Source organism: Venturia canescens, chromosome 1 (genome assembly GCF_019457755.1).
Source record: "Venturia canescens isolate UGA chromosome 1, ASM1945775v1, whole genome shotgun sequence".
NCBI classification, from domain to species: Eukaryota; Metazoa; Arthropoda; class Insecta; order Hymenoptera; family Ichneumonidae; genus Venturia; species Venturia canescens.
Window position 1 is genome coordinate 15470934 of NC_057421.1, and position 26557 is coordinate 15497490.

Genomic DNA, 26557 nt, shown 5'->3' on the forward strand with positions numbered 1-26557 from the left:
TTATTCTCTGCCCTTGATTTTCGCACCCTGTTTTCTCATCATCTATTTCTCTCCTCTATTCCCTCTGCCATGTCGAGGTTGATCGTCTGGATCGTCGAATCGTCTAAGGATCGATTGTAAATGACAAAAAGTGTCGTGTAGAGGGTATCAAAGTTGTGCAAGAAGGCAGATGGAGGGTGAAACGAAAAAAACACATTTTTTCATGACAAATGAACTCGTAGGCGTTCAAGACATTCAGGTAGCCACAAATTTCAAATTAAACTCTAGGACAAAATGGAAATTGAGAAACAACATTTTTCGACAGACCGATCGAGATCTCCCACCGAGGTACCAGGATACATGAATAAATACGCCACATTATTCATTCAACGATGCAAGCTTATGGAACCATGAAATCATAGAACTTCCATCATAGAACTTCCATCATGTGGCACATACCGATACTTTCAGATCGATGTTTAAACCTCGGTCAGGGTCGATCGCTCTGTTGGCGGGATATAATGGATACCCGCGGGATATAATGGATTCGGCGTCGAACGGTCCCGCCGGGTTGACAAAGGCAAGATTTTAGTGCAGACCATTCATTTTCCAATACATTAAATCACGGAATAGCAAAATTTGTGTTTTTTTCCTTTCGAATGTTATCGGTACGTCCACCACTCGTTTAGAATAGCAAAAAGACCGTGATATATCAAATTATATTCGGTCGGAGCGAAGAAAAATGATACAGATTCGCACGGTCACGAGAAAAAACTGGAAGCAAAATCTAGGGATTGTGAGGTCACTATATTCGGTTAGTTTGTCAAGCTAACCCATCCACAAAGTCCGGATAGACGTCGGTACACGACGTCGTGCTTTTCTTCTCTCGCAATTAGAAATCGATCGGTTGCTGTTTTTTTTCATTCACCAGGTGAGCTTACGTGATGCGCATTACGTCAGGTACACAAGTCCCTTCATGAATCCCCTGTATAGGAAAATCTAGTGGAGATACTGACGTAGCCACACGTGGAGACCGACGATACACCGATGCTTTTCATCCTCCTGATTCATTACCGTTGCTCCGCTTGCTCCTATCACTTTCTCTCTCTCTCTATCTTTCTGTCATCGAAGCCATCATCCGCGAACTAATCCAATTTATGATATCGGTCCTCGATCCCTAACAGGTCCCTCCCACAGAGGCATCTACCGTCATTGCCACAGGGACTGCTGAACGCTTCGCGGGTTATCATCATCTAACCAGGCGATTCAATGACGCGCCGTCTTTTCAGTTCGTACAAATGAGTGTTACATAGCGTGATACAATTGGAAATTCAACTTTCCTGGGTGTGACGTATACGTTCACATTGTTCACTGAAAATCCAACCGGCCGAGTGGGATAAGTGAAATTTTATGGCTTTTTATGCGTTAAATAAACGAACGAAACGTAATAAAGAGAAACGGATACCCGTGTAATTTCACGTCGAGTATGAATCCTTTTGTTTAGCATTTTATTTCGAGGTTTTATGTTATTGCTGTTGGAAAACATACATGGAGGCAAAGGTGAACCGCTGCACCTTGCCTATACGTATGCGAAGTTGATAGCGCTATTGAGTGGCAGAATGATACGCAATTCCGTGCTTTTGTCGAAAGTATAAAGCCGTCAAGCAGCAGCGATACTCTCCTCAATCCCCTATCATCGCTAAACAAGGGAGATCTCGGTGACATACTCAAGAGTCTTCTGTTTCTCATCGTAAGCGCTTACCGGTTGAGTGAACATATGAAACAAAAAGTAGAAGGACGAAAAACGCCGATGAGAGCCATCCTAAATGATTACGGGATTAGACGATAAGACAGCATTGTCATTGGGAAGCGTAGCAGAGGATACAATATGAAAGGGAAAACGGGGAAAAGGATATACCGAATGAGAAATCGAAGGTGAAACTCAGCTCGTTTCGTTGGATACAAGAGTGTGTTGGTAGTTGGTATATATTTCAGGGGAGAAGAGTGATATCGAATGGATGAAGGATGGGATAAGAGTATCGTAAACCTTGATCAGAGGAAGCGATGTGTTTCAGGTCATTCTCTCAGTATTCTTGTATATTACTTCCAACCATTTCCGGTTCGAGGGAGAGCCTTAATTTTATTTGGACGTTCAGTATCAAGTAGATATTTCTTGGATTGATTGTTTACTACGCTAACGTTATTAGATTGTGAAATAAATGTGTTGAGACAGAGACGAGGTAGGCTCATAATTCTCGGAATCGTTAGTTTAGCCGGGACACGAAAAAATCAGGTGCTTTTTGGTTGAAATTGAAAATAAAAATTCACACGAGCAGCAGCGGAAGGCTCTTAGACGATTATTCTCGATGGTTATACGAGAGGTAATAATTCTGCATGAATGAAGTGTGATCAGGTGTGAGGGAAGTATCATTGGTGACGAAGGAGATGGAAGTAGACTGTCCGGGATGACGGTAGGTGGGCATGAAAGGAAAAATTGATAAGGAGAGATACGGGGAGAAAGGAGAAGGATGAAGATGCTCGAGTGAGGAAGAACGTTAGGAAACAGAGGATGGGGGTGAGTGTGGTGCGGTTCGGTAGGAGAAAGGAGTGTTCGCGACGGTTGAAACAAGAAGTGAAAGAAGGATGGAATGGAAAGGAATAACAAGAAGAAAAAAAGGTGAAACACGCAGAGCGGGTCGGCTGGGAAACGCTGTGGGATCTGTAAAAGGGGGTATAGGCAATGCGGGGGTTGCTGCCAGTTGAGACGAGGTCGGGGTGGTTTGCGTGGAGGGACTGCGCGGCAGACGAGGCTGCGCGAGGGCTAACCAGCTCAGTGCTGGGGAGCGCGGCATCGCGATGCGTCGGTGTTCCGTTGCTGCCACACTCGCCGCTCGTTGCTTCCTACTTCTGATTCGTTCTATTAAATAATCTTTCCTCGAGGATCCTATGCCACGTTGACAAACGGTGTCGTGTGAATATCACTTTTTCTCTTGTACACACAATAATCACTACTTAAAAAAATATATATATATTCATATTATAAATTCGTTAAGAGAAATATAGTAGAAATATTTTTAAATATAAGGAATAATAAAAAGTTGTACAACAATTAACAAGGTCTTTTAGCCCTCCAAATTAAAAATATCTCTGCGGTTCCGGCTTTTAGTTGCAAATAGTATCGAATTAAAGTACCGAGCTGTTTGACGTTTCGATTCCTTCAGCTCAGTTGACCCTATCATACGTTAGTTGCTATCCATGCAGTTTTCGAAGTAGTCACGTGATCTACACGACGCAATATTAATTGCACTATAGTACAAAAATATATTCATCGATCATAATACGTGATCCGGAAAATATTTCGAGTAGTCGCATCGATACTTAACAATTTCGCGTTGTGAGTTTCTATTCTCGTGTTTGAGTGTGTCTGTGCTTGAAGTGCCGGTATAAAACGCGTGTTTGAATAAGCATCGAGTTCCATAAAGTTTGGTGCGGTGTTAATTCAGTAAGTTTCGGTTTTGAAGGCAGAGAGTGGAGAGGGAAACGTCATGGCGCCGGATAGGGCCATGTGCGACTCGTATTGTTACCCTCCTGGAGATCGAGCGAAACAACGATAGTAATTATTCTCCAAAAAGTGCCAGTTCATCTAGTTTCAAATGGATCCGTACGGTGGGGGATGGGCCTTGCCCCCGGGTCATCCTAATGTGGGTCCTATCGGTGGCGGGCCCGGCAATTCAGGGCCTAGATGTTGGGAAAGACCGTGCAGCAGATTAGGTGAACCAATGCGTCCCATAGAACATGGGATGAGGTCCACGGAGAGCATGAGATCAATGGAATCTATGAGATCCGTCGACTCCGGTCGACATCAGACGCTCGTTGAACAAATGCACGGCTCAGACTCAATGAGATCGTCACTAGAACATCATCAAATGCAGCAGCATCAGCAGCAACATCAACAACAACAACAACAACAACAACAACAACAACAGCAGCAGCAGCAACACCAACACCAACAACATCAACATCAGCCACAAAGAAATATGGAAAGTATGAGATCAAGCATGGACCAAGTTCGAACGGAACAACCAAGAGCCATGGACCCGGGTCCGATGTTCCGTGGAATAGATCATCAGCCGAGAGCAATGGAGTACCCGTGTCGTCTGATGGATCATGCTGGCCACCTGCACGATCATTGTTTGGGTCATGATCACGGCTGTCGTTCAATGGATCACGTGCCCAGGTCGTTCGATCATCGTCAACACGAAGCTGATCTTCAAGGTCACATGGGTAGATCCATGCCTATGACTTCTGAAGGATCATGTCGATCTCTTGAGCACCAGCAACCTCCACGGCCTATGAGCTGGTCCTGTAGGTCGTTAGAACATCAACCCGGGCGACCCTTGCCCATGGATTCGGTCATATTTGGTCCGCATACTCATCCACTGCTTCCGAGATTGCCTGGATCGACTATTGCCGCCGCTGCTGAGAACGCATTCAGGGTCAATTGCCCAGTTCATAGCCCGTTTCGCTTCAGATTCCCCAATGGTGTCTCAGAGTGCCCTCACAGCCATCAGGTAACTAATCTTCCATCTGTGAACGGGGAGCTCACGTTATTTCGTGCAAATATTGCATAGAATAAAACTTTAGTATAGTTTTCATTTCGACGATGGTTCCTGACACTGAAAATGCCCAATTTTTGATCTGTGGAAAACTACGTTTTAAGAGTACGTCTGTCAGGGCGACCTTAGTAATAGAGAACATTAGTTTCGAACCGTACATGATGAAGCAGCTGTTGTACGCAAGGCTGCTGCAATGGGACAAACGGAGTATTGAATTCCTCACCGTCACAACTGGCGTCTGGAAAATACTTGCGGACAAACATCAGGTTAACGTTACGAAAAGTTTGTGAAGACTCTCTTAAGGTATCAAAAGTCCCATCGCTGTGACGACGTCATTTTTCTTAGCCACTTTTTAGGTTACTCCATCTGTCTTAAGTCTGGTGGGACATAAAAAATTCAAACACTAGACGCATCGAAAAACCGCAGTGTAGGATATGGTTAGGATGCCCTCGACCCTCTTTGATCAGAGCTCCATATTAGTAGTGAAAATTTCCCCCATCACTTTATTCCTTTTTTCGCCTTTTTTTGTTCAATATATAGTAAGAGTAACTTATGAAGAAGAAAAATATATCGGTCAGGACCCTGGGTAGACGTTATACACATTAAATATGATTCCCAAGTGACCTTTGGTTCTTTCTCCTCGTGTCGAATGTACTTCGATTTCTAGATCATTGATTCAAATCCATGTATTGCGATGCAGCCTCAATACAGTGAGCTCTTGTCCCGATGAAATTTAATTACCGGTGATTTTTCGTCGGCAGAATTAATAACAATGGAGAATCAAATCGCAGTAAAAAAAATGTTTACTGTCAACCGAGAGAATTTTATGCATCAAGTGGAAATTCAATTATAACACTGATCTTTGGTACGCTGAAGCTTCTACCTGGCAGTGTGGAAGCTCCCCCAAAGTGAGATTTTCACAGGCTTCGCTCGCGTCATGGATTGATTTGTGTTTCTTCGTTTTTTTTTGTTTTCTTTTATTCACGAGACCACGTAGAACTTTAACATTCGACAAGGGGTCGAAATTCGTACGAGGTACACAAGAATTTTTATTGGAATTCGGTATAGACGATGCGGGGTTGATAGCTTTTCCATTTGTTGGGTTGCGGAGAACGAATGCGTAGAGAGAAAAGTGTCTAGGACGGTTCTTGGATGGCATTGATAGCACTGGTATATTGCGCGCGAAAGTCATTCCGTTATGTCAGGGGGTGAGACCCTCGGCCCATAACACGGCAATGCCAGTTTACTATCATTACTGCTCGTTCGATTTTCGTCGCAGTGATTTCTTCGGTGGAAAAAGCTTTCACCCTCTTTCATCCAGATCAGGGAGTCGCAGATCTTGCCCTTCTGCAGCCACAAACTCCCAAGGCCCCTGAGACTATCGAGACGCAGCTTTATGGCATCTACTTTTATATACAATGTCGGCCAGCCCCAGCACGCACTGCAGGTAAACCTTGGAAATTTTTTTTTTATTAAACCCGCAAGTACTTTTTTGTGCTCGCTATCTCGCACATCGGAGCGCTCCGGTGAGTCCGTTATCAATCTGGCAAAGTGCTCGCTATTCGTTGCTCTCGTATAGCAGTGAGCAGTGAATGCTATGCATGACGTATCTCAATATAATGTGATTACAATATCCATATCAAAATTCTCTTCGTCACCGTATATCACTTATCCGGAAACACAGCCTCACCTGAAATTAATATGTCAATATGACCAATCTTTCCATTCTCACAGGGCTCGATTGCCTTCGATTTTTGGTGCATGTCTCAGCAGCACTACCTCGTCGAAAATAATATCGTCTTTCAATCGTTTATGTCGCTTAAGCAATTTTTTGACACTAAAACAAAAAGTTTGAGCCAGAATTTGTTAATGTAGTTACAGAGTTTCTCATCAAAGGTTCAATCACCATCAAAATGTTTCGACTCCATTGAACCATCACTCAAACTAGTTGTAGACTGTTTTCTTCTGGATACAAATATGCGCCTGGTCAGTAACGAGTTGATCTTGAGGCTTGGCTCGTTACATCGATTTACTATTTGGGGCAAGAAGTTTTGCTGGAGACAAAATTAGTTTGGTGTTTACCAATCTTCTGAGATTCACAGTTCACAGTCATGGATAGGAATGAACTTTCGATAGGGACTCTTCTGTCCAAACAGATTCGGTCCCATGTACTTCGTCCGTTTTGCAATAAGCCTCTCATTGCCTCAGATAGTGTGGTCTCTTAATTCGGTTCTGGCACGCATTAAGGACGGTTCGGCTACTAGAAATTATCGAACTCTACCGACATATGGTCTGTGCACATGTTAATGTGGGTGGAAGTTTGACTATGTATAGAACCGAGTATTCTCTGTAGAATAGCATCGACGATGTGGAGTTTCGAGGTACGATATATCCGCATGCTTCACCGCAACGCTGTAGGATAGATTCGCGTTAACGTCAGTCGCAGTCTCCCAATCTTGGGCACCATAGAATAGGCCCACCATAGAATATAATATTAATATCGTACCTTATTGTCCATTCCATTTCTGTCTAAACCCTGTTATTAAGAGGCTTCACCGGTCGAAGCATATGTCAGATTTTAGGGACGAAACAACCAACCTGTTTGTTTTCGTATTCTCTGTGTTTTACTTTGTGTTATACTGTAACATTCGTCTATTTTCTCATCATAAATTTAATATGAAGAGGGTACTTTTTGAGAAAATGACTAGAGCTCCATATTGAAATTCTTGTTATGAAATAACAGAAAATAACGCTGCCCTGTAGACGTAGAGTGGAGTAAGGCAGTAATTGTTTCGAAATGTTTGCCTTCTGTGTAGTTGTGGAATCTCTTTGGACGCGAAGCCCAACGGAGTTTTCAATGCTACAGAGACGTGGCGATGCGTGAGAAAATTTTGAACGAGCTTTAATTTCGTTGGAATGAAATATTTTGTCGTGTCATTCAGCTGGTAATCAAGTTGAAAATATTGAAGACGGAATGTGGAAATTTTGCCGTTGCAAGCTTGTCGCGATTATAGATTTTCAGACACAGATGGAGGGAGAGCATAAGTCGATTTTGCCATTTAAATTTTGACGTTTTCACGAGAACGTTCACTTTTGTCTGGATTTATTGTTCTCGTGAATTATTACTCGCTCAGGTTGACCGGTGGTGAAAACTAAGTCCTCGTAACTCGAGACATCGCGGCTATCGCATCGATAGCTTCGAGTTGTAGTCCCGACCACACAGCCACCACTCGATTGATCCATCAACTTTTCCTTCTTGATCCTAGATAAATGGTAGCCGTCACGTGGCATCCATACATGAATATATGTATACGCCCACTCTCGAAATCGAAGCTTCTGCTGTCGTCCGTTTGACGACGCCAAAGTCGATTTTATTTCCGAACCTGTTTAGGTTCCAGACGAATAGTCAGCTGCAACGCGATAACGTTTTATTGTGTGTATGTGTGTATGAGTGTGTGATACGAGATCGATGAAATCCGACAGAAACAGAAGAACCAAACGCCTCCGATAGACCAGCCGACGATTTGGCCGCTGTCCCATCTTTATTCGTCTCGTTTCCTCTTCCCTTTTCTATACTTTTCTGCTTTACATTCTTTTCTGTGGATCCTATTGTAGCCTCGTGTCTCGTCATGCTCATTGTAAATGTCGTCCAACTGTTTGTCACGTACGACATAACTTTTAGTCCGAGTATTATTTCATCCGACATTTTTCAAGCCTGGAGGAAATGAGCGATGTTTCGATCGAATCAAAGTGAATGTTCGACGGTAAATGCATTTCAAAATTCGCGATGACGAATTACAGTTCGGTAATTCATCTGTTATTCAGCGAGAATCTGAAAATGTTCGATACCTTTTTTTAGGTTATATTTTGTTGATTCCGAAAACACTCAATTCTGAATAATACATTTGAGACAGTACTCGAGCTTCAGTCACTTTATTATGTGTTGAATAACTGTAGGGCTGAGAAAAACATTTGGCTTGGGAGATAAGGACTACGTGCAGCCCCCTGAGACTCTCCAGCTTCACGAAGTTTCTCGGAGAGTTGAAATTTGATTTATGAACTAAGTCCACGTGACCACGCACATTCGTATGATAAATCCGTCCGTAGTAATATCTCATCGGATCACACGTGGCTCAATGCGCGTTCAGGCAAGCTGCCGCCGATTATTAACATCTTTTAAAGGACGCGTTTAGTTTTGAGCCACAAGAATAGTTGTGATAATTTATCATTCGCTGCGTTGACCATTCGGTTCCTGGGCGTTTTAGTTTCAATCCGGAACTATTGTGCGGTGTTGTGGCGAAAGCAATTTTTCAATTCACTCGCCGAAGGAGAGAAATCATAAATCGCCTGATTCTTAATTCCATCATAATTCAAAATGATGCTGTTGGAAGTGTCTGTTAAAAAATTAATAAAAACGAATAAAGGTGTTTATTGAACGAATGTATTTTTATGTAACAATAATTCCATCTAAAGTCCTTTTGCATTCTGAAAGAAATAAGAAATTAGAAAATAAACGTCAGCCAATAATCATAGTTTATACTTTCGGACAATACGGGCACGAATTTTCTACTACTGCTTTCGCTGTTTGGCCTCGATTCTTTGATTCGTGATACCCGCTTCGGGTACAGAGTGGGCTACAATATACGTAATCAATGACCCACATATTTCTCGGCTTACTTACATTGTCAGATATTTATCCATATAATGGTAATACGTGGGCACACGTACGTTTAAATTTGAGAGTTATGTATATTGTATACCATAAATGGGGCGCCGGAGGGCTCCAACCCCGTTCAAACGTATGGACGAAGGGCTTTATATCCTTTGTCGTAGATATTCGCCACCGCAGAAGCAAACCCATTACGCTTCAAATACTTACGGAAACAATTTGAATATACACGGAAACAGAGTGGCAGGACTTATATTTATCCTCGTCGTTACCTCGTCAACAGTTTTCGGTTGGAAGGATTTGAATTTCGATAACACGCTTTCGTCTTAAATTATTCTCGAGTTGAGCACAAAAACTTGATGCAAAATTGAGGAGAAGTTGCACTTAATGGCGATGGGAAAAAAACCATGCTGAAAAGTTAAGGAGCGATTTTATTACTGCAGATAATAATGCAATTTGGTGAAGATTCAACATTGAAGAAATGGTGAAACTTTGAAAGGTTTTAATAAGATTTTTTCAGTTTAATAAAGAATAAAAAAACAAATATTCTTCTAGTTTTTCTGTCATCCGCATACTTTTTTGTGCCTTTTGTATTGCCGGCTGCAGGGGAACGGATTTCTTCGCACAGATGCGTCTGTTATTTCTACGTGAAGAAGACATTTTTCTGAGATTACGTGCATACGGGATATCAGCCTTAGGGCGATTCGATAAACAGTCGAGCTAATATGGGCGCGCTATCATCAACATTTTCCAGTATAAGCTTCCGAGGAATTTTCGCTCGGAGGCTTTCCTGACTAATTTTGCCATTCTTCCTCGTATAATACGCTGTTGCGCCCCTTTTATCATTATATACGTACTGCACAGTCCCATTTAGCTCGAAGCGAATAACCGATTAGTTGCTCACGTTGCACGAATAGCATTGTCAAATTTTGAGTACCGAAAATTCGATGTGATACGAACGAGTTGGTTAATTATTGCACCTGCAAATGATAGCCCAATATTTGCACGTCGACAATCCAATTGTCACATAATTATATTCTATCACAGCCCTTGATGGTGGACTAAGGTGCGTTATTCCAAATTGCTATTCCCCTCGATGCGCTCAAATTTAACCAATTATATCGGTGACACGCCGATAAATTAATTTTTCGCAATTTCTGGCTTTAATTTTGCCATTACAATGGAAGGTTCAGCTAAATTTGCATTGAATCATGTTAACGAAAGCCTAGCCGAAATCAGCCAGGACAATCAACGTTCGGCTTGAGATGTTTATTATTTTTCCTCAAACCGTGAAAGTTTGTGTCAACAATTTATCTTCATGCGTTATTCTACGAAGCTTCCTTTCTATCACGAATGCTTTGGCTCGCAGCATTCGCACGATTCAACCGGAAACATTTCCTCATCTGTGGATCCAGAAATTGTTGGTAGTTTACAGGTGTAAACAGCTTTAAAACGAGTTAACAGAATTGGAAAATAAAAAAAGTTTCGGTTGTCAGGATGATCGAGTTGCTCCCATCAGGGATTTCTCCGGGAGTTCAAGAAGTTTCTCTATCACTTTTATTGGATGGCGAGAAGTTTAGGGTGTTCGAAGTCCTTCCAAAGGTCAAGGTCAGGAATAATCTCGACCAGAGCTACCATCTAACTATGTCAATATAATGACACCTCTGATTAGAAAACTTACTTTGTATCAATTTGGAATTACGCCTCCCCCATTCGTCACTGGCCAGTCAACCCCTATTCACTAAATTCTTTCTGCAGGTTTATTTTACAATTTTCTATACCATTACTGTTCATCGTTATTTGAGGCATCGAGAGGAATTTTCAGTTGAAACTTTTGAATTCAATTGAAATATCAAGGCGATTCTCGACGTCGGAGAAAACTTTATAACCGATCATTAGAAAAACGATGTAAATGCAGTCGAAACTAAGTTTTTGTTTGCGATTTTCATGAGGATGTTTGGGATCCCGGAAAACATACTTTCGATCCTCGATATTTTTTTATGATATTGTGTCAAAATGTGTTAGTGAAAGGAGTTTTCAAAGCTAAAGAGTTCTCGTTACCTCGCCACGCTTTTATCCCGTCAAAAAGCAGACTGTAGAATTTTTTCCTATTTGAAGTTGATACTCCACTGTTTGCTCGATATGTTATCACATTTCCTGAAAACGGAGCATGGTTTTTCCGTCATCCACATTGTTCAACATTCAGCACGTTCGTTAGAGCTGTGATCGATTGTTGAAAATTTTTCATTCATACTTTTCTCGGCTTCGCGGAACGAACGAAATTTCGAAACCTGCTAGCTGAAATTCCGATGTGGATTCCAAGCTTTTCCATGTGTCAAAAATTTATTAAAATTCGTTGAGTATGCCTCATGCAAAAACCAGTCAAACCTGCGACAAGAGCGAGACATTTTTTTTCCACTCGCAGATTAAAATGGATAGACTCGATTAACACGAAAGCAAGCTTATTTTTATGACAGCTGAATAGTGCTCTGAGCCATGTCAGAGGATTTATATGCAATGGAATTTTTTAAAACCGCCTTCCTAACCTACCAAATATAAAATACTAATTCAAAACTATTTCATGCTTTCACTCAACGCTACATCATTTCAGCATACGATCTAACGCTGCTGAGTATTAGTACCGCATTTTCCGCTTGTTCGTCAACGCTTCAACCGGAACGACTTCAGCACAATACGAGTGCTTTCAAGCCAATAATTTTCACGACCAACGACCGACGTTCATCGTTCCACTGACATAACTGCTCTCGGGTAATCTATGCGAGATTTTGTTACAAAAGCATCAAAAGGAACAACATCAGGGGCGAAGGGGGGGGGGGGGGGTACGAGATTCATAGTATCCCGGACTGGTCATTGCTTCCTTTTTGTCGATGCGTTTGATGAAACGTTTTCAATTCGGTACTTCAACAGTGAATGCCTGCATTAATATGAAGCAATGCAATCATATATAAAAAAATTCATGTGGTAACGAGTTGGCGAGTATTACATCAGCACTTTGGGGATTTTCCCAAAAATATAGTGATTTTTCGTCAGTATTTCATGAAATTTCAAAGCACCGATGTCGGATCGGAAATATGAAATATCGGAAAATGAACATTAGTTCTGAGCAATGTTTCAAATAATTGTACAGAGTAACAAATGCTGGAATGAAACTGACTGGACTCGGCGTTGAATGACACGTGATTGATCGTTTCTACTGATGAGTAGAGGCACTTTTATTTGTTTTTCAGACAGCGGAGGATGTGCTTTTTACAATAGAGAACCGGTAAAGTTTCCTCATTTGTACGAGGCAGTTAAAACTCATCGTATAATACTGCCCTCGTTGTAGAAGTTAACAGGTTTATCCTCGTAAACTGAGTGAATATCGAATCGTGGTTTAATCCTTAGAATCATGAAAGCGAATTTATGAGCAGAGTTGCTGAAACTGCGCTACAGAGATACTAAAAACTAAAATTTACTCAAAGTCTTTATTTATAGGAAAACCACATCTGAGTATCAATTGTCTTGGACCATAATTTCGATCCTTTAATGAAACCTTCACAAACTTCTCATTCCCTTAAGCTTCAGTGCTGGAAAATGCGTCAGGATGTATATACAAAGAAAAATACACGACAATGTATTCGTTAGCACCAGAGGCTGCAATGTAAATATGAAAAGGAAAAAGCGAGTCGAGATATCTATGAATACATAAAAGGAAGTTTGTTTGCTTTTACGCCAGAGATTTTTAACATTAAAACCTTGTATTTTACGATGCTGAACATAGCCTATTAGCCAACAAACTTTATTTACTTTGTTGACAGTACAGCTTTATGGGAAAGGGAGTAAAACATTTTTCATGAAGATGAACTTTACCGGTGGTTACTATTTATCAACTAAATGGATTTTATATCCAATTACTATTCCGGCGAATAGTTTCATTACGAAAAGTGGTATATTAGTGTAATTAGCTAAAAATATAGCTGAGGCTGGAATTGAATAAAATATCGTCGCAGTGGATTCTTAATTATCAAATTGATTTAAACACACCTCTTTTCGTCTTTGGTTTGAGTGCAATTTTCAGTATTTTATTTTCATATAAAACGAAATCTGGTATCGGATCTTGGGAGTAAATATGTATTAATTCACTACCAATGAAATGAAACAACAAAGTTCTCGAATTTCACTTTCACATGTCTCAGTTCAATGACTTCTCGGTATTGATGAAAATACAGACAAGAAAATCATTTTTCCACAATATTGTGTATCTTCAATCAATTGCGTTAATTAACAAAAACAATGGAATATTCAAGTGGAATCACAGAATGATATAAAATGCAAAATTCGACGAAATTCCATAATGCCTCTACTTTGAATGAAAATATTGAAAAATCTCTTGGAATTCACGAGTCTCTGAATAGGCAAATCTGTAAAGTAATCACTTTACAGATTTTCCTATTATTACAGGATAAAGTAATCTGTAAAAGTTGGCACAGCGTTTCACAACGTCATCGTCACCTTTGATTCATAGGAATAGAAAACAGCATCGGTCTTCCTGTCTCACGAGAGTTGTATGAGCACGCGTTCGAATGTGACTCAGTTCCCATCAGGCTGAACCGATTCAAGAGTAGAAAAGCCTTGTACCAGATTATGGTAATTCGGTCTAATTTCTACTGAGAATCCGACCATAACTGCTGGCACTCACTACAATGTGATACTATCCTCGAATTGGTCGCTGTACGTACTCATCTGAATTCGACGATCGGCTGAAACGAGGTCACGACGAGTTGCCATAAAGTCCATATGTATATTCGCATTGCTCCACAATCTTGCTAATGCATCGCCTGATTGACCCTGACTCGTCCACCCTCGTCTGGTTTCATCTGCATTATCTAGCCCATCTTCGGATCGACCGGAGTATGGTATATCGGTGAAAAAAATGGGACACGCCGTCTTCGCATGAGTTCATGATGAATGCACGTCGAATCGATTTGAAATAGATCAACACGAAAATTTCGTCACAATATTTATTGTTTTCTCGGAGCAGGATTGGGAAGTTTGATTCTTGAAATAATTTGACCTCCGAACTACATTTTTTCTCTCGCCAAAGTTCGAGCTTCCCGATTTTCCGGAAGACTAATTTTCCGATGGACCGTCGGAACATTTTTGGCAAGTCTCGACGTCGAAGTGAAAATTTCGTGGTTATTTTCACCGGCTGTGCGATTTGACGGGAGCGGTCGATATAAAGAATGGTCGCTGCTGGCCGCGTTACCGCAAGGTTCTTCATTATTTACAGGCCACAGAAGCAAGACAGAACGCTCGTGACGGAGGCAGATGTGCACAGGCATATGGGAAAGCGAGCAGGGGCTTGTTGTTGGCTCAACGTAGACTCACCGTACCATCCTCAATAGAATACATTAACAACATACAAAGCTGAAAAAGGGGAGTTGAGCGTACCTCTCGAGCGGCGCTCGGATACGAACAGGGATATGTCCAAGCGTTCGACGTCGTTCACGTGTTCACGTCCACTTACGTAACGTTTCTACAGTGTAGAGAAGAGTACCGGGCAAGCAGGGTTCCGACATCCCAGTAACCACACGCTTACGATTCTCCTCCCATGCACAAACCTACCTCACGAACCAACCCCGATGTATTACGTATACCGTTTGCCGGATACTTTCGTAGACCGCCTCCTCGTACACTTTTATCATTCGCTTCTTTTCTCTATCTTCCTTCCTTTCGCTTTATATCTCTGTATCACTAACCCCAGCCTCTTCCTCTATAACTCCAGACTCGAAAGTGATACGTTGAGAGCCAGTCCGCCAGACTTTTCTGTTGACTCTATCTTTTAAATGTTTAGATTCTTTACCGGAATTGCGGGACATCCTCCACTTCACAGGAAAATTATGTACCGTTCCTTTTACTGTATATTTTCGACTACCGTCCTTGGAACTGTATCTGCTTGCTGTTTTTTTTTATCTACTTCCTTCTCTTTGAATTCTGTTTATCGTTGTACAAAAATATTTTTACGTAAGCTAATCTGGGGTTTTGGCCATCATCAGCTTTTTTGGAGAGGACTGTCATCGGTGCATTTATCAATGATAAGTTCCAGCCGAGTTACGTTCAGGATCAAACGGCTTTGAAACTCTGAAAAAGTTTACTCCCTCAAGAAAATACCTTTTTGACCTTTCCGCAATTGTGCTTAGCAAGTTTGCTACAAACTTATCATCAATTGGGTCCTCGTTAATCTCCGCGGCATGCAAAGAGTCTTAACGAGCACAGTCATCTCAAAAATGCGGATGCACGAGGAACTGTGTCGATTTTCGCCAGATGTCTTGTGGTGACCTTATTCCTGGACCTAATATACTCGGAAACGTGGATGTACTTATCAAACGTCATAATTACGTTTTGCGAGGAAATTTCCGGATTGCCGTACAAGAGATCCGCATTAATCCTGCGAATCCGGCGAGCAGAAGTGGCGTTCCCCGAGACTTACTCTATGGATTTGCAATATATGTATAGGTAGCGCAATACAGTGTACGAAGTAGAGATGAGACGAGAAATGAGGGTAAAAACTCGTTCCCGCGGCACGTCGTCGACATTCTCTTTCCGAGTTCTTCATTTCGCCGAGCCTCTCTCGCTCACGGGCGAATCGATCCTGTGGACTTTTTAATCGTCTGCGAAGCTCCATAGTTGAAACGATTGTCACAGCAGGTTCAGTAACGTTAGTTATGCGTCTAATGATTTTATATGGCTTTTTCTTGATTCTCAATATGACATTGGAGAAAAAAAAAATCACTGGATAATTGCGGAAGCAGTTCTTTTCGTCTGAATGGACGATCAACTAGTTTTGATGAATTCTACAGATGGAAAGTATCGCAGGAATCTTGTGTTTTTTTAATCTGCCTATATTTACGTCAGGAAAAAAAACCAATTTGATTCTGTTTGCTAAAGAAAATAAATTAGGTCACGAAATTTGTATCGTTGTATGCGTACCTGTTTACGTGTCTTGCTGTCTGCATACACTTTTCCATGGATATCTATATGACTAAAAATGTAAAATTTCATGCAGAATTGTTGTTATAAGGAAACGAGAAACATTTTGATTTATGCATTTACAAATGTATTGAAAGCATTTCGTACGTTCAAAACTTTGTAACTTTGCACGATTCCTTCGCACGCTTGAGAAAATTCTGTTTGAAGTATGGCTATGAATCTGAGAATTGGACGAAAAGTTTATATTGACTTACGCCAAGAGTGTTATGAATTATAAAGCATTCTGAAGTTTAACTGTAAATGCCATTGGTAGAATTTCCTGTTATTGAAAATAATAAACTAAAATTCTCTGGATTGCTTCGACACGATGTAAAATTGCACGATCTCCACTTTTACTCTGGAAACAAGCATGTTAGCGTGGACTTTTGTATATTCATTTCAAATATTCGTACCAAAGTCTTAGTGAATAGGAACTGTGCGCGACCAAAACTTCCTAGGCGCAATTTAAAGCAGGCGCATATGGGAATTATTCATTTTCGCATTATTTAACGGAATAAAATTATTATTTTTTGTCATTTTTCGATCGAGAAAATATTGTTGCATTCGAGGGTGCTGTAATGCACAATTTCGACGTCGAGACGTTGAACTACCAGTAAAATTTTATTGTTTCCCGGAGGGCACAGTCCATTGGAAAAGTGAGAAACGGACCAAATCCATCAAGAGGTTAAACACTGTCAATTCATCCACTAAACTTTCTGTTTCGACGACGTTTAAAACGTCATTCGATTCAAACAGTTTTTCCTTTTACGTCACTTTCGTCTCGAACGCGATCGTTGTTGATCGGACGAAAATCGTATTCGATTATTTTATCCCGAAATTTTAATTGTTTTCAATGTTTTCACAGTCAAAATAGCACCGGTCAAATTGCACATTCAGACACAAGAGAGCCAGCACATCGGCAGTAGTGCTGCTCTCTATAACTCACGCACGATCCTCCCTATAAGGTGGAAACGTTGAAAGGTTTTGCGAAGCCAATTTATTCCACGGATAGCTGTTTCGTGCGCGGGGAAGCATTCTCCCTTTGCGTGCAGCATTTATAGCTTTTGAACAATAACTTTATGAAATTCGAGATGATACTCTCAGGCTTGTGGGAACAGAGGAACGTAGTCGAATTATCTCGTGAAAGGGATACGGCTTATATCGTGTCGATCTTCATTAAAACTCTGTAGTTCTATTGCAACCACTTCGAAGATTGTCTTTAGGTTAACTTCAGTATTCACAATTATACTCAAACATTTACAAAGTACCATCGCTTTCAATGATCAAATGTATTATGAGTTTTGTGTTGTTTCCCTTCACGTTTTATCAATTACATTTCATCAGTCAATGCCAAACATTGTAATGCAATAAGGAGTCTAAAAATAGCTGTTTCGTTCGTTTCAATTGAATATTTTCAGAACTTACTGATTCAGGACTTTCCACGATTTCTTAGCATTCAACAGCTCTTTGATTCACTGACATTACAATGTACATTATGCAGGATTGCCATATAACCGAAATTCCCTATTCATTTCAACAGACTGGTAAACATTCATTACGAATTCCCGAATACATTCTGATCTCTTCTGTCTTTTATCTGTAACCCTGAACGAGTTCATTTAGTCCTTGGAATAGCTAAAGTTCTTGTGCTGCTAAAATCCTCGTTTCTAATACTTTTGTTACCGCATTTAATATTATTTCCTATGGTGGCAATGTGAATAGGTGGGAAGCTTGCTTCAAGTGTGACGAGAAACTAAAAGTGGTTACAGTGGTCATTCTGCTGAAATGGACAAGCACATTCGATTCTTTCCCAATCGATTGGAATGAAACTTCATCGACGATAAACATCCAATACGACTGCATGATATGCGTATACATGAGACATTTGGGAATACAGAGAAATGAATCCGATTTGAATGGAAAGATGTAAAAAAAAGAGCTGGGAAACTCATTCAGAAAAAACATTATTTTCGACACGTATAAACCATAAAATCGAATGTGGCAAATAACTTTTATATTTTTGTTGTTGCCTCGATCGAAATATTCGAGCGCAGGTGGCTCGTAAAACGTCCGGGCATCAATTCGCCCCCCGAAGGATGGTGGTTAGTTGATACCTTGCTGCAGATCCAACCAGAAACTTGTAATGAGGATATACGTCTGATCGCTTTATACAAGTATAGATGTACTTGCATTGTATACTGTCGAAATTCGAAGGAAGGTTCAATGTCGGATAGCGAGAAGCCCTGCCCACTCAAACTCCTTTCATGTTGCCACACCGAGATAGATCACGAGTCCAATCCGCAGTCGAAATTACTCTTTTGTCCTCAACGAATGGCTTTGAACGTAGCATTCTACTCTCAAGTTTCTTTAAATAACTACGTCAGAGGGGCTCCAAAATATCGTTGTCAATAAATTGTATATGCAAAAAGTACGAATGCGTATAAAAAACGTATTTTTAATAAGTTTTCTAGTTTATTTGTGTGAATTCCAAACAATTTTTTGAGGAATTAATATTTCTGGATATCAAATTCAATAATAATCGTGGAAACACTATATTTGTATTTCTTCCTCCAATCGACCCTTTTTTATATCATCAAAGCATCGATCTTGTGTGAACGCAAAATTATGTTGTCCCCAACTGCAAGGGATGAGCCTCAATTTTCCCCAGCGATACTTTCGAATAGCAGTTGAGATTATACAATTGGTTATTGTAAAAATAATTAAAAAAAACATGGTGATGGTCCGACCGAATTTGCATCCTAGCAAACGAGGCTACATTTTCTGGAAAACTAAATTCCGACTGACTGATAATTGGTAAGGATCCCAAGAGATTTTCTTCTGGGTTAGTTGAATATACACACATAAATATGAGAAAACCCAACCTCGTCGAGGAGCAGCCATTCATAATTAGAATGCAGCACGAATTCGCCTTCCGGTCTCACAAATTCTGGTGGTCATCTATCGTCGAGATTCACTTGGGATTCAATATTAATAGAGTAGTCAAGAGAGTATACGAGTTCTTGTTTCTGCGCTGACTTATCTCGAGGCTGCGACAAAGTCACAAGGCGAATTGGGTCAACCGTGTTGATCAACGTGATTCCTTTCTCTAGTCACGTGGCCAAACATTCTATTCTTATTTCAATCATTCAAAGAATCATAGCATTACCACGAAAGATCCTTGTAGCTGAGCCCCAAATTTTCACCTCAAAGCATTTATTCACCTTTCACGAAGGGTGCGAGGTTTTCACGAGACGATTTTTTCCCTACCAAAAACGTTCACTTTATCAACGTTGCTCTAACACATTTCTCCAAAGCCCCCTTTGCATTATGCTCAAAATATATTGAGAAAAACAACCATACACCACACAGCTGATCCTTCGTGTCCCATATAATTGAAGAAACAGAACTTGTTCGAGTAAAAAAGATAAATTTAGCCGAGACACAGCGTCGCGCCCAGCTCATAAATCCCATTTCAGGAAACGAAGCTTTTGTTAAGTTAAAAAATATGATAAAAATTGAAAACGTAAGGTCCGCGGAAAAATACGAGGTAGCACGCCGGAACTGTATATCACGTGTGCACCATGCGAGTATCATAGCCATTGGTTACCTGCAGTTGGTTATATGGAGTCACGCAATTACAAAAGGACTATATATTTATGACCAGGGAAGATGGCTCGTCGTTACACGACGGCTACTCCGCGTTGATACGCAGTGAATTGCATTTTCCTGTACTCGGGGTGCCAGCTCGAGGTTATTATTAAGGAGAGGAAGAACCAAGTGAGCTTAATATACAGAGCGTACGATAAATCATGTACAAGGTGTACAGAGGTGGCAGGTTGTAAAACATCAGAGCTGGGAGTCTATTGATTTATCTCTTCGTCGCACCATTGATGAGAAACTCGAGAATTAGTAGTAGACAATCCTGATAAGCTGGGGAAAAAGGTGATATCGAGGAAGCACGTTTGCAACGTTCCAGCTCTGGGAATAAGTTTAAACGTACACATGCCACGCCCATTGTAACAGTAACAGGGTTCCTTAATAGTAATCTTCTGTAAGTGAATATACAGCATGGACCTCTCTTCGCAGAGAGGAACTCCTCATTGAGATATTTTTCTTATCTCTCCATATGAAATATCCTGAATAGATTGAGCATAACTTTTGCAACACCCTGTGAATGGTCCATATGAAAACTGGAGCAATCTGAGGTCACGTTGTGGAACCTCGTATAACACGAAGAGCACATCGCGTCCTGACTCCGCCATATTAATAGGTGTACTAATGAACTCATGGTGCTTTACAAAGTCATTCGCGTCAATGTTCTAGCTCTTCTCACCAAGTGCAAATTCAGTCTTGTACCAACCGGCCCCGTGAAACTTCGACGAGCATGGTTCTCTTATTGTCTATCAAACGATGCCTGGCAAATGTCGTAATGTATTATTGAATCCTTCAATAAAATTCATTCGCTTCAGGATGTAGCGTAGTTTTGGTTAAAGTGGTGCAGCAGCGAACAGAGAAGTTATAAAATTAATGACGTGGGAATAAAATGTCTCGCTCGCTGGGGAAATTACCATCGTGGACACGTGGCAATGGGTTTGCTCAATCGATATCATATTAATTGTACTTTACTACTTGGGATTTGAGCATGTCACCTGCTCCGCAAAAGCCTCTAATTTATGCCAATCGAGTGACTGAGCACCTTGGAATGATTGACTTCAATTAACTGTACTTGTGCGACAGTGCAGTCATTCCCGAGGGTATTTTCAGCTGGGGAACGGATAAGTTACGATCTCATTCATTCTTTTTTATCAGTATAAATATGAACCGAGTAAATCTGATTTGAGGGAGCGATTCGCCGCGATATAAACTTGATTTTCAGTCCTAAATGAAACTCCATCATTGTTTATTTTCGTGCATCTTCTCCTCACAGACTCTATATATTAGTTTTCTGGTTTGCTTGCACGTTCGTTCTCTCTCTCTCTCTCTCTCTCGTTACTCCCAACTGTAATTAACATTGCGAGTCAAGCTTAATCTTTTAGTCCCCGTGACAGGAGAAATTCTCTCGAGCTTTTGCTTTTGCACAAGGGTCGACAATTTCCTCCCAGACTCTTGGGTGCTCCGCGAGGTAACGTTGTTTTCGACTCCATAGCCACAACGTATCTTACGTTTCCTTCATTTCTCCTTTCCCTCCCATCGGCTTTTCGCTATCGTCTTACCGGCTTCAAGTTCCCCGAGAATGGAATCAAACAACGTGCGACTAAAAGGGAATCCTTCAGGTATTTTGGTTACACTAGACAGTTTTGTAATTTCGAAGATGAAAAGTTGCAATCTACACCCCGAATAATAATTTTCAAAATAATACGAGAGGAAACATACTTTGAGTGCAGACGCACAAATAAAGGACGTTTTACAGGGCTAGAAGAATTTAAACGTATTTGAATGAAGTATTACAACTTCTTTGTACGCAAAATGTCTGCAAATTCATATTTCATTCACATCTCATTACCAGTCAAAACATATTTCGTCTTACCGCTTATTTAATTAAGGATTCTGAATGAAGGTAAACAAATCGTTGAATGCTTGCCAAATATGCTTCGATGGAAAAAATAATGAAAACGAAGATATTTTCAACGTGTCTGGATTGCAATTTCATATATCTGAATATAAATATATATAGAAATAAAAATTCCACGATGACTTAAGTCTAATGATCTAAGCAGCCTGGCAAGACTTGAATTTTATTAAAGAAACATTTTTTTAATTGCCAACACTGTTTGTTTCATTTTATTGAATTTGTTGTAATCAGTAAATGGAGAAAATGAAGAGAAAAAATGCTTCATCCTTTCAGCATTTTGTCACGTTTGAATATTTTTCAAATCGACGAATGATCTAAAACCTCTTCACACATCACCGATAATGTTCGAGTCCGTTGAAAATTGACCGTAACTACTCAGAGATTAGAACTAGTCACAGTATAATTGGGCGATAAGTTTAGTATTCGTCGTTAGACGAATAGTTCTATACAGTCACAACAATCTCATCAGGTGGTTTGATTCTCCTTCACTCTCACTCCCATCCTCTGACACCCTCTTTTCTCTTTCGCTCCTAAATCTCTCTCTCGCTCGGCCTCGATGCCTATCTGAATATCTCTCTTGATGTTGATACGCCTTTAACCTCGACATCGACCTCGAAGCAAGCTGCCATTATTCACAGAACGTGAGGGTCTCGGATCGAGAGTAAAGTGCTACGAAGCGTTAAGCACACGACCGTATGAGGGTTAAGTATTACGTCTAGTATTTGGATGTCGCCGGAGTTCTCTAGATCCGCGCGATATACTATCTGTGGTAAATGGTTAGTCTGGAATCCTCGAGTTCCTACTCTGTAGAAAGGAACATGGTCGAATGGGAGCGTGGGCTTTGCTTATTACACGTACGAGCTGGCTACTGATACTCATACGTGATCGTGAGCGATCTTCAATGGGAGTTAGTGTTACGGAGAAGGTTATGATACAAAATGTGTTTCACAGTGAGCCAAGCCTCAATATTGTGTGAAATATTTCGATGCTTCGCTAGAAATCCCTGTTGGCTGGCCTCGAAGGCTCTATATCGACGTGCCCTCGCCACCGAATCTTCTGGCTAGTGCCCAATATTTAAGTCTTCGTAATCTCTCCGTTCGAAGATACACTGCTGCTAACCCCTGGTAATTATTGTGTGCTCATAAAACCCTCGAACCTGCGACACAGTTACTCGAATTATTAGTCACGAAAAATTTGACTGAAGAAGGAATATTGTACTTTCGTGTGGCTCTCAAATCATCCTTAGGCCTATAAAGCATGGAACAAGGAAGCATTGGAAATACACCGACGGTTCAAAGGTTTTGATGGAAATTATGAAAGTCATTTTTTGTGGTATTTGATAGGGAGGCGAAAAAATGGTCTAAACGGGGCGGAGCAACGTGCGCTTATCACAGTATCATTAACCGTTAACGCTTTCAGGGTTCTGGTTTTTTTCGACTGTTTCAACTCACCATTATATTGATAATATTTTGAATTATAATCGAGTAGAGGCAAATGCTGCTACAACGAGGTTCATTTTCCTCCGAGTATCCAACCTCATGCAAGGTCTATTGTTTTCGTGCACATCGGCTGAAATGTCCGTGCACCTGATGCCACAATTCTGGACAGGCAGGGGACTCGAAGCTCTTTTCTAGCCGCTAGCTTCGTTCACTTGGACGATTGCTCCCAGCAGAATCTTGGAGCACAGCACAATCGATACAGCTTCCAACTTTACAGGTTACTCGTTTCAGATCTTTTCCACCCTGACTAGCTTCTTTACAGTTTCACGAGAGTTAATCTGTTTTTTTACTGTTAATTTCAACCTTGTTTCAAAAAGTTAATTGCCATTTTCCACGTCAAGGTTTCATCTGTTTTTCGTTAAAGCTTATTTGGTCGTAATCGTTCATGTTGCAGAGCTCCGGAAAATAAATGAAATTTATAGAAAATGCAACCAAAATTAATACTGCGTGAGGACATTTTTCAAAGAAACGCACAAACTTCAAGCTCGATCCTCGATAATCGTGTGAAAAATGTTTTATTGCATTTCGAAGCCTCCATCGTTTTCTCTTCCGATCTTTCAACCTTCACAATTTTCCTGTTTTTATTTTTTTCAACCCACCCACGATTATTTTCGTATTGCGAAATACTCCTCGACCCATCGTATCGAGAGGAAATACAAGCACAAAGGATTTATAGATATTTCTATACACAGCAACAAAAAAACCGGATTCGAAATTTTGCTCGCTTCCCGAGTGAAATTTGCAGCTGGCGAGCTTTATCCCAGAAGCTCCAATGATATCGATCCTGAGGATTGGTAGACTGTTACAAGTGCGAGATTTGCTCGCAACATGTACAGATTTTCTTTTATAATTTTGTCGGCTTATGTTCCTGGCTACATATTTCTTCACGTTTCTCCACGTTGCCAATATCTATACTGGCTTTCCGCTTCGATTTACTCGTAGCATTTGTTTTAAATCCTTGCATGACAAGCTCGATACTGTCATGTTGAAAATCTGATAGAAAAATATAGTTATATGGTCCAATAATCCCTGCTCTAAGGGATCGACGTACTGCGCTGCACGCATTTTTCGACAGAAACCTATATAACATCTGACCGTTATGACGCGGATAGTGTATTGGTGCTAAATGATGCAAAGAGGTTCTTTATTTCCATTGTTGAATAAATAAAGTTCGTTGAGGTAATTAAGGAAAATGAAGCCTCTCTCGTGGGAAACATCAGGGGAGAAAAGGCTGACTTGTTTTTCCCAACTGCACAAAGGACCGGAGGTCTTCAGACATAACTTAGGGTTGATCCTAATGTTTCTACATCCCCTCTCCATACCCATTTGTATATACCTCAAACGTATATACATTCGAAGCGAATGAAATAAAGATGAAGAGAAGGAAACCGAGAGCGCGGGGCGCCGTATCGTTAATTAAAATCATTATCTCGTACGGAGGTGAGGCAATGTTGGTCCATCGGAGACCAAGAGTAACACGTGGTCGGAGTGCTGAACGGTCCGAGCGTGACTCTCGTACAACGGGGTGTGGTAACATTTGCTACAAACCGATTCAGCATCCCTCCACATAGCCTTAATTCAAGAGGAAACTCCGTGCATCCCGCGGCATTGATTACGCTACCAGAGTGACCAATGACCACAACTAGCGGGTCAGCATCTTCCCCCATTGAATTTCAAACGATCGATAGTCCCGTGCATAATTGAATGACGCGCTCGCCCTTCTGTCTTCAAATATTCATGTGACACTTCAGAGGGAAAAATAAATGTCCTGATAGAGACTCTGAAATTTACTCATTCTTTCATCAGTCAGAGTTTGTTCATTGTAGCGAACCGAATATTTGATAAAAACTCAATAAATTATAAGAGACAGAATGAAATTCTTTGTACAGAGACACTACGAAATCAACGAATTTAAGGTCGATCATGCTCGAAGAATCGCATTTTGTGGGTGTCCAAATTGAATCGACATTTACTCCCTAATTAAAGGTATAATCACTTTAAATTAATGTCAGAGTTATCAATTCGACATTGTTAATAAATTCTTTCTACTTATCTTTTGGCGAATCAAATTACAATCCATTTATTAATCGGAGATCCATCACTGACTGATCCCCAAATTTCATTCGTCCCTGGCGAAAATACTATAGTTTTTTATGTCAAAAATCGCATTAGAGAGCCCAAAGAGAAATGGATGAAGAAAAAAGTGTTATAAAAAGACAGAAGGCTGTGACAGGAATGGTCCAAGCCAGGAAGAAACAAAATGCCGAAATAAGCAAATGTGAGGTTCTACGAGTGCTCATTACCAATTTCGTTCAATCTTTAACGTAATATTTCACTATTAGTGGTAAGCCAATCGCGTAGAATTTTTTTCCAAACCTTCATTGTTATTGTGTACTTTAAGCTTCATAAGAAGCGTGCATTCGTTATATGGAAAGATAAACGATTTTTTACGCATAGTCCCTACAACCCTGTGTATTCGTCTTCATATTTAAGCACGTTTATCTCAATAACCAATAAGACGAAGCCTTTAAAATTTGATATTCGTGTCAGTCGACTACCCATTGAAACTCTGTGTAAATTTCAATACTCTTAACAAAATCGTTTCGTGCATGTGGATTAAAATGAAAAAAAAATCTGTAAAATCTGTGGATCATTCACATCTGATTTTTTTCGCGAATTTTCTTTACTTCGTCACTATAAAACTCTGACCGTATCATTTTTCGTTGGTTTGATAAACGATAAAAAACAGATTGTCCCAATCAATCTCACCCCTTTCACATCCGATAGGAGAATTTTTTGATATCGCGCGGTAGGATATTTGGTGTCAAGGTTTTGTTGGACTCGACCAAATCTGTTGAAATTTGATATCGACGTCTCGAGAGGATTACCACTTGGCTGTAATCCGATTGGTTCTCGTGCGGTTGGCTCGGGTTATGGATATAGAACTCGCCACCACTGGACGTCGAGGTCGAGTTTCAGGCATCATATCGGGACCGCCGACGCTACAACAACGCCTACTATCTTCGGTCAAATTCGTGGCGTGGTAGCATTGTTCATCGAAGTGCGATGCGGCTCATCAGCGGAACCACATATCCTGGAAGCCCTTGCCGGCGCGCAACAGCCTACAAATGTGAAAATCCTGTAAGCTGTAAGCAATTATTTTTTTCAATCGTAAGAAAATTATTCTTACACA

General features: G+C 40.6%; 1 protein-coding gene across 11 annotated transcripts in view; it reads left to right on the forward strand.

Annotated features, from left to right (window-relative positions):
* Positions 1-26557, forward strand: part of CASK (peripheral plasma membrane protein CASK) — a 192720-nt gene that overhangs the window by 85990 nt on the left and 80173 nt on the right. Inside the window, exon 1 of one of the 11 annotated variants that reach the window (XM_043433434.1) lies at positions 2863-4550. The exons of 8 other annotated variants lie outside the window; for them this stretch is intronic. In XM_043433434.1, the coding sequence (XP_043289369.1) occupies positions 3633-4550 (918 nt within the window). In that variant the 5' untranslated portion in view covers positions 2863-3632. Of the gene's footprint in view, positions 1-2862; positions 4551-26557 lie in introns of those variants that run through there. 2 more of the 11 variants (XM_043433435.1, XM_043433437.1) reach the window with 2 other exon arrangements.